General features: G+C 36.5%; 1 protein-coding gene across 3 annotated transcripts in view; it reads left to right on the top strand.

The window, feature by feature from the left end:
• The first annotated feature begins 2,605 nt into the window (after positions 1–2,605).
• mtor (mechanistic target of rapamycin kinase) overlaps positions 2,606–18,065 on the top strand; it is a 141,827-nt gene continuing 126,367 nt past the window's right edge. The window contains exons 1-15 of one of the 3 annotated variants that reach the window (XM_058783740.1): positions 2,606–2,739; positions 3,673–3,843; positions 4,997–5,105; positions 5,288–5,520; positions 7,712–7,912; positions 8,004–8,138; positions 10,172–10,447; positions 10,740–10,848; positions 11,069–11,252; positions 12,020–12,148; positions 12,410–12,654; positions 13,953–14,168; positions 15,507–15,712; positions 16,506–16,628; positions 17,883–17,966. In XM_058783740.1, the coding sequence (XP_058639723.1) occupies positions 3,724–3,843; positions 4,997–5,105; positions 5,288–5,520; positions 7,712–7,912; positions 8,004–8,138; positions 10,172–10,447; positions 10,740–10,848; positions 11,069–11,252; positions 12,020–12,148; positions 12,410–12,654; positions 13,953–14,168; positions 15,507–15,712; positions 16,506–16,628; positions 17,883–17,966 (2,370 nt within the window). In that variant the 5' untranslated portion in view covers positions 2,606–2,739; positions 3,673–3,723. Of the gene's footprint in view, positions 2,740–2,971; positions 2,991–3,672; positions 3,844–4,996; positions 5,106–5,287; positions 5,521–7,711; positions 7,913–8,003; positions 8,139–10,171; positions 10,448–10,739; positions 10,849–11,068; positions 11,253–12,019; positions 12,149–12,409; positions 12,655–13,952; positions 14,169–15,506; positions 15,713–16,505; positions 16,629–17,882; positions 17,967–18,065 lie in introns of those variants that run through there. The other 2 variants (XM_058783743.1, XM_058783741.1) reach the window with 2 other exon arrangements.

Raw genomic sequence — 18,065 nt, 5'->3', positions numbered from 1 at the left:
GTATGTGGAGTTTGAGGTGAAGAGAGCTCTAGAATGGCTGGGAGCAGACAGGAATGAGGGCAGACGGCATGCAGCGGTGCGTAGAAATACTTAACTGCATATTATATTGTCATGGTGAATTGCAAGCAATTTTTCTTTTTTTTTTTCTTTCTGAATTTTGTAGTAGGAAGTGGCTCATACACAAATGGAAATATTGCCCCTGCAATCTTCATGAAATTATTTTTAAAACTCCTACTGAATTAATCAGAAATGGCTGATCCGTGAGAAAAGTAACAAGTACCTGTGAAGGACATTAATGAACAATAACAAAGATGACTTCCTTGTTAATAATGTACTTCTGCTAGGAAAATTGTATATACATAAATCTAAGTACTTGAAAGTGAAACCAACATTTTGTGCATTTTATAATGAGTTTATTACTTTTACAAAAGCCCAAAGTGATGAAAAAGAAAAATGCTTTAAATCTTTTGTCCTTTATAGAAGAATATAATTTACAGGAAAAACCATAGCCTCTTTTTATGTTTACCTTTTATATATATACACACAAGTGCTGGTCATATAATTAGAATATCATCAAAAAGTTGATTTATTTCACTAATTCCATTCAAAAAGTGAAACTTGTATATTATATTCATTCATTACACACAGATTGATATATTTCAAATGTTTATTTCTTTTAATTTTGATGATTATAACTGACAACTAAGGAAAATCCCAAATTCAGTATCTCAGAAAATTAGAATATTACTTAAGACCAATACAAAGAAAAGGATTTTTAGAAATCTTGGCCAACTGAAAAGTATGAACATGAAAAGTATGAGCATGTACAGCACTCAATACTTAGTTGGGGCTCCTTTTGCCTGAATTACTGCAGCAATGCGGCGTGGCATGGAGTCGATCAGTCTGTGGCACTGCTCAGGTGTTATGAGAGCCCAGGTTGCTCTGATAGTGGCCTTCAGCTCATCTGCATTGTTGGGTCTAGCATATCGCATCTTCCTCTTCACAATACCCCATTGACAGGCGAGTTTGCTGGCCAATTAAGAACAGGGATACCATGGTCCTTAAACCAGATACTGGTTGCTTTGGCACTGTGTGCAGGTGCCAAGTCCTGTTGGAAAATGAAATCTGCATCTCCATAAAGTTGGTCAGCAGCAGGAAGCATGAAGTGCTCTAAAACTTCCTGGTATACGGCTGCGTTGACCTTGGACCTCAGAAAACACAGTGGACCAACACCAGCAGATGACATGGCACCCCAAACCATCACTGACTGTGGAAACTTTACACTGGACCTCAAGCAACGTGGATTGTGTGCCTCTCCTCTCTTCCTCCAGACTCTGGGACCCTGATTTCCAAAGGAAATGCAAAATTTACTTTCATCAGAGAACATAACTTTGGACCACTCAGCAGCAGTCCAGTCCTTTTTGTCTTTAGCCCAGGCGAGACGCTTCTGATGCTGTCTGTTGTTCAAGAGTGGCTTGACACAAGGAATGCGACAGCTGAAACCCATGTCTTGCATACGTCTGTGCGTAGTGGTTCTTGAAGCACTGACTCCAGCTGCAGTCCACTCTTTGTGAATCTCCCCCACATTTTTGAATGGGTTTTGTTTCACAATCCTCTCCAGGGTGCGGTTATCCCTATTGCTTGTACACTTGTTTCTACCACATCTTTTTTTCTACCACACTTTCCCTTCGCCTCTCTATTAATGTGCTTGGACACAGAACTCTGTGAACAGCCAGCCTCTTTTGCAATGACCTTTTGTGTCTTGCCCTCCTTGTGCAACGTGTCAGTGGTCATCTTTTGGACAACTGTCAAGTCAGCAGTCTTCCCCATGATTGTGTAGCCTACAGAACTAGACTGAGAGACCATTTAAAGGCCTTTGCAGGTGTTTTGAGTTAATTAGCTGATTAGAGTGTGGCACCAGGTGTCTTTAATATTGAACCTTTTCACAATATTCTAATTTTCTGAGATACTGAATTTGGGATTTTCCTTAATTGTCAGTTATAATCATCAAAATTAAAATAAATAAACATTTGAAATATATCAGTCTGTGTGTAATGAATGAATATAATATACAAGTTTCACTTTTTGAATGGAATTAGTGAAATAAATCAACTTTTTGATGATATTCTAATTATATGACCAGCACCTGTATATATACATATATATATATTTGTATTTCTTCATGCACATGTTCTGTATATCCTAGTGTAAAAATGTACTGATATTGCCACGTTGTTTGTACATTGCTAATTGCTTAATAAAAATAAAAATAAAAAAAAGTCACAAGTACCATGTCACTATGCTGTCCATGTGCCGTCTGGACAGTAATTTTACACCTGAATGATGGCAATAATAATAGACCTCTCTAGGATATTTATTACAGGATATGTATTATTTAAACACATCGGAACTAACCAATTCAACATTCTGGCCGGTAAGCCCCTCTTCTTCAAATTTTATGATTCAAGCACTAAGCGTACTGGGTAACTATCCTATCGTATTTCTATGCCATTACCGGTGTTATACGCAATTTTAGTACGTAGTGCTCGTATGTGAATTGGAATTCACCCCATGTTTCTTTCCGGCTTGAAACGCTTCCGTCTGAGCGAATGATTGGTTAAACTCTGCAGTCAAGTGATTGTCTATTGGCGGAGGAGACGTCACTCATATGTTGTGCCCGCCCTCTGTGTTTGCAGTTTTACGGAGTGCATTACATCTAGTGGAAAACCCTTTACTCAAGTAAATATTGAATTTTTAATTACTGCTTTTCAAAATACATGTAATCCATTTAAATGTTCCGTTTGATATGACGTAAGCAGTTCACAGTCACTTGCTAAAATAACCCGGCGATAACGTTAGTTGTATGTAGCACCTTTGGCTAACTAACCTATCTTATCGATTCATATCGACAATACGTGCTGTTATTGTGTTCTTCCTTTATTCTGATGAATAACTCTGATCGACATGCTTTTATCTTATGTTCATCAGAGGTAGGAACTGTTGAGCATTTTATAATAATGATAAAATTGCGTGGTATACAACTGGGGTTAAAATATCTGAGCTGTGAGATGTAAGATTGTTGGTTAAATCCTAGATCAAACACTTAACTTGGAAGTCTGGATCACTAATAATTGTAAGCTACTTCATTTGTGTATTTCTCTTTAATGCGAATGGCGCGGTGTAGTAGTGAAGATCTGAGCTAATAACTTTTACTGTAGCCATTAGCATGAATGATCTTTGTTACAGTGTGAGCAGTTTATTGACTCTGTCCAACAATGGCAGTGTGTAGTTTCATGAATTGACACTTATTTAAGGATTTGGGGGAACAGTGTTATTCAGATAGATGGAGGTGGGTCTTTAGATGCTTGATGAGAGTACTGTGTATATTCTGGCTTCAGCACCTTTACAGTTTGTAAAATGGCATTATCACCATTAAGTAATGCAATACAGAACACTTCACTATTTTTTGATGGTCTGTTTACTTTTAATGGCATTATGGCTTTGCATGATGAAATGTGCATATGTATTTTTCATAAAGGGATACTTAATTTAAAAAAGTTCTAAAGTGTCGCCTCAAACAGCACTGCTTAGGAAAAGATGTTTATTAAGATATGGACATTAAAATATAAAAATTTTTGCTTTCCCTTAACACTGTTGTTTCTCATATGGCAGGGTGTTTGAATTGCAGGCAGATCTACAGGCAGCTGCGTCCCAGCCACCAGCATGTCTGGCACTGCCACAGTCCTGCAGCAGTTTGTGAGTGGCCTTAAGAGTCGAAATGAAGACACGCGTGCCAAAGCTGCCAAAGACCTCCAGCATTATGTTACCACAGAACTAAGAGAGGTAAACTGTACTACTTTGATCTTTGATCCAAGTATTTAATCAAAGTTATGTAAATACATTAATGCTAATGTACATTACATTTACATTAATCTTCATCAGGAGAGTCAAAAGCATAACTTCGACAAAGTAATTTCTTTATATTTATTTTTACCTAAATGTAATGTCTTGTTACCACACTTGTGACAGGCAATGAAGTTATTTGTCCTGCAGTGTGTTTAAACAAGAAAGGAAACATGTTTACAGTAAATACTCTAGAACAATGGAAGCATAACTGCATCACCAGACACCTCTGTGGATGTACTGCAAGTGCTGCTTACAGGAATACTGCCTGAAGTTCATCAAACCTAGAAAAGTAGTAGTATTTCAGTAGGATGATTTAGTAATGTAGGAGTATTTTTCTGCTAGCCTGCGGTTCACATTTTTACTTGCCCCACTGCAAACAAAGAAAGAAAAAGAAAAATAGTTGTTTTGTTTGTTTTGATCCCTGTAACCTTGTATTCTGATGTAGAGCTTAAAACATCAACATTTTAGATACCAGTGAAATTTCATAATTCCATTTTCAGTTCCACAACAAAACATGACAACAGCCTAACTATATAAAGTTCAAACCTTATAAAGACAAAAAGTCAGTAATAAACAAATAAACAATAGCTCAAATGAACACACAAAGATACAAATTAAACAAACAGTAGATCCAACAGTAATATTCAGGAAAGAAATAGAAAATAATTAATAATGTAATTATTATCAAATGTAAAATAAAACTGCTTCGACTTCATGATATATTAAATATTGATTAATTGTACATTAAAGCTACAAAATTTATTTAGTCAAGAACAGTGAGTTATTTTCATTTCGTTAGTTTGAATATTAATAATAATAACAGCAGGCATATTAGGCTACTGTCACTTAAAGAGCTAATGCACAGATCCAGTGTATTGACACAGATGGCTTCAATGATCTTTTTTCTGAGCTTTTTTTTCCTCTTAGTAAATAACACGTGATAATTTGTAATTGATTAATTGAGCATATCATTTAGATTGTTTAGCTGAATTTTTGTAATCACTTGACAGCATTACATCAAAGTACACATAAATATAAACTATTGGGAAGAGTCATGTTTAGTGTGCATTGTTTTTGCTTCTGACTAAAGCTGAGCCAAGATGAAGCCACCACTTTCTATGATGAGCTGAACCACCACATATTCGAGTTGGTTTCCAGCTCAGATGTGAATGAGAAAAAAGGCGGTATCCTTGCCATAGGTGAGTATGAACCCAATGACAAATGCTGTCTACTTTATATTGTTATTTTGAATGAAGTAGTGGAACTCATGTGGCCTATTTTGCCAGATCTACCTATGATTTACCATTGAAAGTGACTTGTCATGTTGCATTGCTTTGTTTGAAGCATTTTTTAAGTTATTGTGTTATGGCTGTTTCTCCAGTGAGCTTGATTGGTGTGGAAGGGGGAAATGCCACCCGTATCAGCCGTTTTGCCAACTACCTGCGCAACCTGCTTCCCTCCAGCGACTCAGTGGTCATGGAGATGGCCTCTAAGGCCATGGGTCACCTGTCCATGGCTGGAGACACCTTCACTGCAGAGTATGTGGAGTTTGAGGTGAAGAGAGCTCTAGAATGGCTGGGAGCAGACAGGAATGAGGGCAGACGGCATGCAGCGGTGCGTAGAAATACTTAACTGCATATTATATTGTCATGGTGAATTGCAAGCAAACTGTTTTAAGTTCCAAGTAAAAATAAAATTTTTCCTTCGGCCAAGAATGTTGGTAACCAAACAGTGGCTGGTGGCCATCGAATTCCATAGTATTTTTTCCCTACTGTGGAAGTCAATGGCTACCATCGACTGGTTACCAACATTCTTCAAAATGTCTTCTATTATGTAACAGAAGAAAGAAAATCATACAGGCTTGGAACAACTTAAGGATGAGTAAATCATGACAGAATTTTCATTTTTGGTTCAGCTATCCCTTTATATGTTGTGCCACTTATATGTTGTGATATACAGCGGGTAAAATAAGTATTGAACACATCACCATTTTTCTCAGTAAATATATTTCTAAAGGTGCTACAGGATTAGTTTCAAGTTGACAAAACCAAACCACTCCAATCCGGCTTTGTTGGTACCATGATGCTGATCATCAACTTTCTTTGTCAACTCAGGCTTTGATCCTGAGTTTGTGGAGCACGTGCGCATGAATGTGTGACATCACTGGCAAACAGCCAATCACGAGCCTTGGCTAAAGGTTAAAGGTTTTGCTAAAGGTTAAGAGACTGAGGAATATGATTAATTTAAATACGTTTACAATGAAAAAAGTACTTGTTCATGAAAGAGGACAAATAAAAGAAATTCTCTTGCTTTATCAGTGCAGTCACAAGTGAAACTTGTTAAATTAGTTTATATAGTTGGAAATATACAGCGATAAAGACTGGAACATGTAAGGTCACATGTAGTCATTTTTAAAGCATTATCTATTGATTCTACAACTTATTTATATTACATACGATCTGTATTTATTAACATTCATTTAAAATAAATGATTTATAATAACTGTTAAACTAAAATTGTTTGTGTGTAATGGATTAATAATAATATAAATAATATAATTATATAAGTCATATATTAAAACCAGACAATTTTACTGGTTTTGTACTTGTGTACTAGTGACCTTTAATTTGGAGCAAGATAAACTGGGGGAGTGACTTTTTTGTGTCAGACATGTGTCACTTTGCTCACATCTAATTGGTCCAATTTCAGTTTGATATCTCTAACCCAGAACATAACCTGTCCCGGAGCAGGTTAGCTGTGGAGTGTAAGTTACTATGGCAATGAATGCAGCTAAAAGCCAAGCCACTTTCATGGTACCTAAAACCCAGGATTGGTTCAAACTAAACTGAAACTTACCTGGCTAGCCAGCTAATCCGGCTTCATGGTACAGGCCCCAGATGTCGGTAACAAGTAATCAATACATACAAAGAAAACAAAACAAATAAGTTCAGAAATTAAGTTATGCATAATAAAATAGAATGACAGGGAAAAAGTATTGAACACATGAACAAAGGGAGGTGCAAAAAGGCATGGAAAGCCAAGACACCAGCTGAAATCCATCAGTAATTAGAAAGCAATCCTGCCCCTGGTCAGTGGAAATTAATATTGCTGGTTCAGTCCCAACAGCTCCAGTACCAGGATGATGAAGATGAAACAAGGGTGGACATTTCAGCAAGAAAATGATCACAAACACAGCCAAGGAAACTCTTGATTGGTTTCAGAAAAAGAAAATAAAGCTGCTAGAATGGCCAGCCAATCACCTGACTTGAATCCAATAGAAAATAAGAACTAAAGATCGGAGTTCACAGAAGAGGCCACAGAACCTTCAAGATTTGAAGACTGTGTGGAAGAATGGGCCAAAATCACCCCTGAGCAATGCATGCGACTAGTTTCTCCATACAGGAGGCGTCTTGAAGCTGTCATTACCAACAAAAGCTTTTGGACAAAGTATTAAATAAGTTTCAGTAGTTCAATACTTTTTCCCTGTGTCATTCCATTTTAACTTAATTTCTGAACTTATTTGCTTTGTTTTCTTTGTATGTATGGATTACTTGGGTTGTTACCAACATCTAGTGAAAATGTCATGTCAACAGCACCTTTAGAAATATATTTACTGAGAAAAATGATGACGTGTTCAATACTTATTTTACCTGCTGTGAACCTTATATTAGACTCTCTTACACATTTGTTACTGGTGGCTATTAGCTTCCTTAACAGTACTTCAGTGTGTGTTGTCTCTTCGCTCTTTTTTTTTTTTGATGTCTAATGTGAACTGAACCCACTTTCCACTGTGTTTTTGTTTCAGGTGCTGGTTTTGCGAGAGCTCGCTGTTAGCGCACCCACATTCTTCTTCCAGCAGGTGCAGCCGTTTTTTGATAACATTTTCTATGCTGTGTGGGACTCCAAACAGGCGATCCGTGAGGGTGCAGTATCTGCACTCAGAGCCTGTCTTATCCTCACCACCCAGAGAGAGACCAAAGAAATGCAGAAACCACAGTGGTACAAGGTCAGAATTTAAACACCTTTAAATATGTGCATGTGTGTGTTATATGGGTATGGGTGCTCACACATTCCATGTGTTTTGTTGTCATAAACAGCAAACATTTGAGGAAGCCGAGAAGGGTTTTGATGAGACGCTGGCTAAAGAGAAAGGCATGAATAAGGATGACCGTGTCCATGGAGCTCTACTGATTCTCAATGAACTGGTGCGAATAAGCAGTATGGAGGGAGAGGTAAGATATTGCTCATGCTACAGGCAGCAGGACACATGGTTTGTGAGGTTTTGCTTGTTCTTTCTTTGTTCATTCTTTCATTGTTTTGATCAGTGCCGGCCCCCGTCCAACAGACGGTACAGGCGGTCACCTAGGGCCCCGCCTTAAGGGGAGGTGTGTAGATGTGTTCAACTGGAAGCGGCACTGCGCAGACAGATCGGTGTTTGACATTCAAGGTACCGCAAGAGCTATGGAGAGCAGACCGTTCTGCATGCTTTCACATCGCTCTCGCGGTAGCTACTTTAATGTCCTACACCAATCTGCACGCAACTTCATGCTGCACACACGTCTGACTGCATAACTACGGATGACACACCAGGGCTGTGTGCAGTGCGGCATATGTGTCGACCATATGAAGAAAGCAGTCTGTGTGGTCAAATTTACCTCAGTAGAACGTGTGCATGGGTTTTGCATGGGTTTGAGCCTGTTTACAAACCTGTTGTCTAACAAAGAGAACATTTAATGTCATGTTTTTGCTCATTTCATGACATAAGTCAAGTGTTTGAAACATTCTTTTGTGATCTGACGTGGTTTCACATCACAGAATGAGGGATTATTTTATATAGTATTCTATACAGTAATAAAGGCTGTTTATTGTCATTGCATTATATATATATATAGTTTATTCATATACAATTACCAGAGGTGGCTTGAAGAACAGAGATAAACCATTTAGTCGCAATCATACAGGTATGTCAAAATCTTTCATCAGTTAAAACGTATCTGCGTTTTATTCAGCTAGGTGATTGCGTATGCCTTTTCCCATATGAAGGATTTCCTGGAACGTCATATGATTTATGGCTTCTTTTAGTTATGGATTTTACAATTATGGATTTACTGTGTGAGGGTGCCCTCCGGCTACCAGAATGAATGAAACATTAGATTACATGTGTGCGCTCACTAATGCTCACAACACCTTATTTTGGGAAAAAATAGGAATAATAATACTTCTCTTTAAGTTTTTTTTTCTCTCTCTTAGTGAATACATAAGATGTCCTGACAAAAAATTAAGATTTTTTTTTTAAATTCAAAAATTCAAAGAATTTTTAATCATAATTTACTTTATATATAATCCTTAGACCTCTAAACATTTATAGTTGTAGGCCTCCTACATGTTAAATGGCCATGCTGCAGTCTTCTGTAAAATATATTGATAATAATATGATTTTATTTAGTTATAACAATAATCAGAATTAGTCATATTGATACACAAAAAAAATTGTGCAGCCCTAAAACCAGGCACAACAAACTCTGTTCTTTATCGTTTTTGGTAAATAAAGAAAATGTTAGTCTGAAAATCTTTCTTGTTATGTTTCAGATTTTGGAATTCGCTTAATATTGGCTCTCAGAATATTCTCTTGTAACATCATTAAGTCTTGTCACACATTGATGCTATTTTTAATTTATTTGAAATGAGAGAAATTAAAGCGAAGTTATGGTAGAAATGCAATCCATACGGTATCTTTCCAGAACCAAAAAAAAAGGATGTTTTGACAGCTGTATACATAATATTTATTGCTGTTGTATTAGTACTTGTTTTATAAATGCAATGATGCCCATGATCACTTGTCATATGAGGGAAAATTGAGCCACATTTAGTATTACGTTAAATAATTACAGATCCAGATCCAGTGTCTAATGCAATAAAGTTCTCTTCTCTCATCAAATTTCTATGATTAAATCTATCATTGTAAATTACTCTACAAACATACACCTTTGTTTACGTCTGTGTGTTGCTACAGCCCAGCACTGGTTTTGTTCTTCTGTTAATTGTTATTTTTGCTTGTTATTTATCATTCATTTGTTTGATGTTTTATTTCTTAGACTGTTTATTTATTTATTCTTTTGTTTGTCTTTTCAATTGTTTGTTTGCTTTGTTTATTTTTGTTTCTTTCATTTTGTTTGATCTTTTGATCAAATATGACATCACTCATTGCTTCAATGCTTTTATTCATTGTTTGATTAATTTGTTATTGTTTCTTTCACTCCTGCAGCGTATGAGAGAGGAAATGGAGGAGATTACACAGCAGCAGTTGGTTCATGATAAGTATTGTAAGGAGTTGATGGGTTTCAGCACTAAACCTCGCCACATCACGCCCTTCACCAGCTTTCAGTCAGTGCAGCCGCAGCAGTCCAATGCTCTGCTGGGGCTGCTGGGATACAGCACACCACAGGGCTTCCTAAGTTTCGGAGCTGCACCTGTTCCCTCCAAAAGCACACTGGTGGAAAGTCGGTACTGCAGAGAACTGATGGAGGAGCGTTTTGACCAGGTGATCAGTGATTGAATTTACTACTGAAGAGAAAATAACGGTCTGCAGCTGGTCTCATAATAAGTGGTCCCAGTAGTGAAGTTTTGGAAGAAATTGTATGTTTTTTTTTTTTTTCTCCTTTCTTTCTTTTTAGTCAGTCAGTTTAGCATACATTTTATGTCCATTAAAATGCCCCTATTATGGGTTATGAAAGGTTCATATTTTGGTTTTGGGAGTCCTCAACAACAGGTTGACATGCATGCAAGGTCAAAAAACACTTTCATTCTAACTTATTTCTTTGCTGTTGCATCAGGTGTGCCGTTGGGTGCTGAAATACAGGACCAGTAAGAATCCGCTCATTCAGATGACTATCCTAAACCTACTGCCCCGACTTGCTGCCTTCCAGCCTCACACTTTCACTGGTACACTTGTGATTATATCCCAGCCTTACTTCCAAAGCTGATTTTTGACTATTTCAATTATTATATATGTTTCCAGTTCAGTGACATTCAGATATTTTTAATTATTGCTTAACTTTTCAAATACATTGTGGGCCGGCTATGCATATAAGCCTTTTTTCTTTGGCTTCACTTTTTGCTGTATTGATTGGCTATATATTAAACAAAATTATTTTGCCCTCAGATCAGTATTTACAGGACACTATGGGGCACCTGCTGGGCTGCCTGAAAAAAGAGAAGGAGAGAACAGCAGCATTTCAAGCGTTGGGGTTGCTGGTGGTTGCTGTGAGGGCCGAAATTCAGCCCTACCTCAGCAAGATCCTGGAGATCATCAAAGCTGCACTGCCACCTAAAGACTTTGCACACAAGTAAGAACCTGCAACCATTCAAATCTAAACTTTGTTAGCGCACAGCTCAAATACAAACACTGGAGGCCTGCAAAAATGTAAGCTGTAAGCCACAAGAGGGAAGTGTTTTATTTTTACCATGGTTAAGCAGGTGACCCATACAGCTTTAAGCAATTTATTTAAAAACTTCTGCAACAGTATGAACGATGTTCAGTGAATTATTATTAATATTATTATATTTTTTTAAATTGCTACAATTAAGGTTCCCATAAAAAGTTTGTTGTCAAACTTAACATTTTTGTGTTGATGTATTTTCACTTGATGGCTTATATTATTGACAGAAGTAATGAAACCACTTTCATAATGATTAAATACAACTGTTGATACATGATCAAGAGATTCCGACACTGATTTATTATTTCCTATTTATTTGATCTCATTATTGCTCTAGTAGGCTTTAAGCTGTATTTATAATTTAGAGGGTGGTGGAAGTTCTCATTTTGTATTTCCTGGCAAAGAAAGATTATTTTGTCAACTCTTAGAAATATGACAATTTGTTTGCCTGTCTGCTTTTTGTGAGTGCCAAGTCACATAATTAATATCACAAGTCAAAGAGTAATATAAAATTTAGCTTATACGTGTTAGGATTTTAAATGTGGCTCATCCAATCAGATTTTAAAACTATCCAAGTGTTGCTTCTGTTTCACTACTAATGAAATTTTAAGAATGTTATGTATTTGATTTTCTTCTCTCTTTTTGCCCTTGTCTCATGTTTTGTAATCTTTTAGGAGGCAGAAGACCATGCAGGTGGATGCTACTGTGTTCACTTGTATCAGTATGCTCTCCAGAGCTATGGGGCCTAGCATTCAACAGGATGTCAAAGAACTTCTCGAGCCCATGTTAGCTGTTGGTCTCAGGTACAGTCCAAGCTTGAGGCTAGTGCTTTATTCTTGAGCATCACCTTTACAGGCTGTATTTTTCATAGATAGAAACATCATTCACTACTCAGTAAGGCAATGTTACAGATATGAGTAAGACAATTAATAGACATGAGGTATTTTTTAAGCTTTTAGAACAAAATATTTTTTACAAGAAAAACAAATGCAGTCGATTGTGCCAGAAGATTCAGACATGATTTCCCGTGTAATCTTCTAATTGTCTTTCTCTGTTCTTCCCAGTCCTGCTCTGACCGCAGTACTATACGACCTGAGCAGGCAGATCCCACAGCTGAAGAAGGACATTCAGGATGGGCTGCTAAAAATGCTTTCGCTTGTGCTCATGCACAAGCCTCTGCGTCACCCAGGTATGCCCAAGGGCCTGGCGTACCAGCTGGCATCACCCAGCCTGACCAATATCCCTGAGGCTAGTGACGTGGGAAGCATCACCTTGGCACTGCGTACTCTTGGCAGCTTTGAATTTGAAGGTACACGTTTACAATTTGTTTTTAGCTATATTGAAACTATGAGCTTGCGATGAATGAGTGCTTAACATCAAATCAGATTTTATTTATATTGCACAAATAAAAACAACAGTAGTTAACCATTGTGCTGTACAAAAAGACAAAGGATACATATATAAAAAAAAAAGACAGAAAGAATAAAAAGACTGCAAAGCAATGATAAAGGGAGTTTACATAAAACCCCCAGAAAATTCGACTTTAAAAATCAAAGTCAGTTGTAAGCCTGAGAGAAAAGGTAAGTCTTTAACTTGAATTTAAATTCAGACTCTGGAAATTAGTTTTATAGGTAAAGGGAGACTATTCCGCAATTTGGACCAGCAATTGAAAAAGCTTGGTCACTCCTCGACTTAAGTTTAGATCCATTAGCAATCTTTGTTCAATTGACCTTAATAATCTCAAAAGAGTTGTTTTGATTCAAAAGAACGGAGATATTTTGGAGCTAATCCATCAGAGAATTTTGAAATCAATTCTGTAACAAATCAGCAGCCAGTGCAAAGACTGTAATATTGGGGAAATATGATCAAATTTCCGAGTGCCAATCAAAAGTCTGGCGGCTGCATTTTGAACCATCTGAAGATGTCTAATATTGGATTGACCCATTCCAATAAAAAGAGAATTACAATAGTCAAGTCTAGATGAAATGAATGCATGAATCTCTCTCTCAAACTGGCAAATGTTAAGAAACTCTTAGCTTTACACAGTAATCTTAATTGGAAAAAACTAGATTGAAATACAGCATTTATCTGTCTATCAAATTTGAGGGCAGAATCAAAAATAACACCCAGGTTTTTCACAGAAGGTTTTAAATGGGGAACCAAATCTCCCAGGTCGCCATCAAAAGCACCTGGCACACCTGTAGGCCCAAACACAATAACCTCAGTAACATACATGTTAATGATCAGCTGTTGTGCTCAATGCTGCAAAAGCAAATAGTAAATTAAAGCCTTTGCCTTTGATCCTCATCATAGAGCGCTTACACGGGAGCTATACACAGAAGTTTTTGACAGCTGTTATACTCGAGATGAAAACGGGGAGAGAAATTGGCTTTCTGTTTTTTTTATGCTTAACTTAACATTATCATGATATTCCCTAAATTATTGCAATAATATTGCTATTCGATGCATAACCCAGCCCTACCCGGAACACCTTATAGCAAGTGCACAGCTATGCTCTGCAATGAGTTTTGTTTAGGCTAGCATTACTTACAGAATATTTTCTTCAGAAAATGTTAGTTTTTTCATTACTGTTTGGTTCATTTTTAGGTCACTCATTGACCCAGTTTGTGCGCCACTGTGCTGACCACTTCCTGAACAGTGAGCACAAGGAGATCCGCATGGAGGCAGCGCGCACTTGCTCACGTCTGCTCACCCCCTCCATCCACCTGATCAGCGGCCACGGACATGTGGTCAGTCAAACCGCTGTGCAGGTGGTGGCCGACGTTCTCAGCAAGTTACTGGTGGTTGGCATCACTGACCCAGGTGAGAGAGACAGCTGCTTAAATGCATGGTAGCTTTTAGATTATGTATATACACATTTCTCTAAGTTTATGCTCATAAAATTGGTCCGTAAGTTGAATTAAATTAAATGAGGGGTTGCAAATATCTTTATACCCTTCAATAAATTCAACAAACATTGAGAACCTTTTTACTTAAATTAGTTGTTGTCTAATATGGTTATGGTCATGGTCATTTTTATTTATATAGCACCATATAATTACAATGTTCATTGTCCAAGGTGCTTTATAATTCAAAGATAAAACTAAATACCAAAAAAAAAGCATTACAACCATAACACGCAGTTGCCAAAAAAAAAGGCCAAATATGTGTAATATATAATAATAATAATAGTTGTAATAATAATACATAATATAACTAGTTTTACTGCTCAGTAACTTAAAAACCATTCAGTATCACCCACGCCTACATTCAATTGATTGTACAAGTTCACGAATCACTACAAATTGCCACATCTATATGAATGACCTTGAGTCATTTTTGATGCGTCTTACTGTATTAGATGAAGTTCTCATATCTTTTGCCAGCTCTTAGACACTTGCATGCCATTTTCTTGCTCTTCTCTAAGAAAACATCACTCAACACAAAATAAAAGCCTGATTATTTCAGGGAGCTTGTTCATTCTTTTTTATATTTTATTTACTTTTGCTATTATGTTCACACTTAAAACACTTTTTTCATTGTGTGCAAAGCAATAAGTCACCCAACAGTTATTTCCAAAAGTGTTCATTGTTTTAGCGCAAAAAAAAAAAAAAAAGAAATCTGTCATCATTTACTCACCCTCATGTTGTTCCAAAACTGTATATGTTTTTTTTTTGTTTTTTTTCTTATGATGAACACAAAGGAAGATATTTTGAAGAATGCTGGTAATCAAACAGTTGTTGGCCCCCATCGACTTCCATAGTAGGGAGAAAAAAAAAATACTATGGGAGTCGTGGGGGACAACAACTGTTTGATTACCAGCATTCTTCAAAATATCTTCCTTTGTGTTCATCATAAGAAAGAATCTTACACAGGTGTGTAAATGAGAGGTGAGTAAAGTATTACAGAATTTTTCTTTTTGAGGTGAACTATTGATTTAAGTCTGAGAACTGTTCAAATTACTGTGTAATGCTTTAATTGTCAAGAAATTATTCCTATTCATTTTTGCAACACATTTTATCAGTTTGATAAGAAACTCTTACTTTCCTGATTAATATTGACACGCTTTGTTGGTAACTGACCAACCAGACTTTACTGAACATTATATTTTAAGTTTTGGGTGTACTAATTTATGCATATGTAACTTCCTGTGACTTCTAGACCCTGATATTCGATACTGTGTTCTGGCCTCCCTGGACGAGCGCTTTGATGCCCACCTGGCACAAGCAGAGAACCTCCAAGCTCTGTTTGTGGCGCTTAATGATGAAGTGTTTGAGATCCGTGAACTGGCCATCTGCACTATCGGTCGTCTCAGCAGTATGAACCCTGCATTTGTTATGCCCTTTCTGCGCAAGATGCTCATTCAGGTATTTGCATGTTTTACAGCACTTGGCTATATTTGAAATAGCATCCCACTACTCATGCTCATCTATTTGAAATATCAGGGCTTCAGACTAACATCTCACATGTGAGACTAAACCACTGATCATAATTATTTTTCTGCATGACCATATTTTAGATACCTTAATCCAACCCCAAGTTGTAGTTAATAGTATGAATGAATGGATAGATAGATAGATAGCATTTTTAAAACCTATCCTGTTATTTCTTTAGACATAATAGGACCATAGTAAGATACTTATTTAATCCACACAGAAGTAGTAGATGGCTTAGGGAGTTAAAATAGGTAATAAAAAAGGTAAAGTAATACATTATGGGATACAGAATTTCACCCATTGTGCTTTTTATGAATATATAGACTTCATACTGTGCACAGTGTACATAAGCTGTACACTGCAAAATTGTTAAGAGAAGCTGTAGCTGTTTTTCTCAACTACCAACAGGTGGCAGACAGTAAATATTTTTCTGCTGAAATATATGCTCTTTTGTTTTACTGCAGCTCTAGTCAGCCTGGCCTGACTCTGTATCCCATCAGCAACTTCACTTTTTATTTTTTTGCAGATGCATATTGCATGGAAACCTTTACATTGTGCTACTGCCCTCTCAATAGAAGAGTTCACTTTTATTTGTTTTTATTGTACACTGATAATTTTTTTGATCAAATATTATGTCACACATCTGTTATGAATGTGTCTGTAGTTAGAAAACTGACTAATGTCAAACTTGTGGTACTGTCCAATGTAATAAAACTCTGTCCAGATCCTTACTGAGTTGGAACATAGTGGTGTGGGCCGAAACAAAGAACAGAGCGCCCGCATGCTGGGTCACCTGGTGTCTAATGCCCCCCGACTTATCCGCCCATACATGGAGCCAATTCTCAAGGTACACTCACTTCCTCTGTTCTCTTCATGTGTTTTGGTGGTTCAGGGGGTGTTATTTATAACGCCGTTATTCCCATCACTGATGGTAATGAAGTAATGGTTTCCAAGTTTGACACACATTTGATGCGACACATTTTCCGACGTGCACTCTCTGTTCACTGGTGGGAGTGTGCTCACCTGTGTAGGGCCCTATGAGATCCGTTTTATTTTTTCCCAAATTCCATTTCTTCTGTTTAAATTTTTCTGAATTCTGTTTTTTTCTGTTTAAATTTTTCTGGTCTCCTTTTCAATAATTAAATTAAATTGTATTAATCAAAAAGCATGTGTAATCAATTAAAATCATGAAACATACAGTTTCACAAAAAAAAAACTATATGCTTAGGGCCCTATGAAATGTTTTATTTTTTCTTATTATATGTTTTATTGTCCAAATTCTCTGTTATATTATGTTTAATAATTTGAATATAAAAAAAATAACTTAATTTATTCAAATTTATTCTTAAAATAGCCTTATGAAATTTTGTGTTGTGTATTTAAATTTTTCTGGTTATCAAATGAAAGCATAATACATTAATTTCATTTATCTTTTAATTGTTGACAATTAAACTAACTTTATTTTTTGGCAAACAAAAGGGATTTAGCCACTATTAACAATAAAACATGGAAGAAATGTTGTGATTATTCCTTAAAAATTAAAGTTTTAATAATTTTAGTAGTAGTACTAATAGTAGTAGTATGTGCATTCTACTGAACAATATCTCTGAACATCTATGAATATCTATTCTACTGGACACCCTAATATAATGGCAGGGGAAACACTGGGGTTGATGTTGTTAAATGTGTTGTAAACTTCAGTAACAGGAAGTTTATTTGCTTGTACTTGGATAATAGCCCTAATAATTTGTACGGTTGAGAATCCAAAAGTGTTCCGGCTGATGTTTAACATGTTCGTTTCAGAATGAAGGTTTAATCTTTCATGGTTTAATCCACAGCATGAACTTGGATCTTGAAGTGCCCTGTAGACATTATTTTCACATATTTTTAGATAGTTTAACTAAACACACGGGCTTTCATTAGAAAAGAGACAAATATGTCCAATAATATGATATATAAATATGTATTATGTAGGATTGGTCAGTAATGTTTTGCAAAGCAGGGCTTAGCAAAAGATCAATTACTGATGCATTCACATAATAATGTGTTGTTAAAGAAACCTTTTTCATGATGTATTTTTCCAATTCTGTTCTTCACACAGGCCCTCATCTTGAAGCTGAAAGATCCCGATCCAAACCCTGGAGTCGTTATCAGTGTTTTAGCTACTATTGGAGAACTTGCCCAGGTAACGGATCATTTCCTAGCTTGATCTTTTGAAATCATCTACAGCACCTTTCAGATGACCAGATCTGCTTTCCTGCTGCACACTATTTAGGAAACCTTC

This window comes from Onychostoma macrolepis, chromosome 08, assembly GCF_012432095.1.
Source record: "Onychostoma macrolepis isolate SWU-2019 chromosome 08, ASM1243209v1, whole genome shotgun sequence".
NCBI classification, from domain to species: domain Eukaryota; kingdom Metazoa; phylum Chordata; class Actinopteri; order Cypriniformes; family Cyprinidae; genus Onychostoma; species Onychostoma macrolepis.
This window is presented reverse-complemented; position numbering and strand designations above follow the sequence as displayed.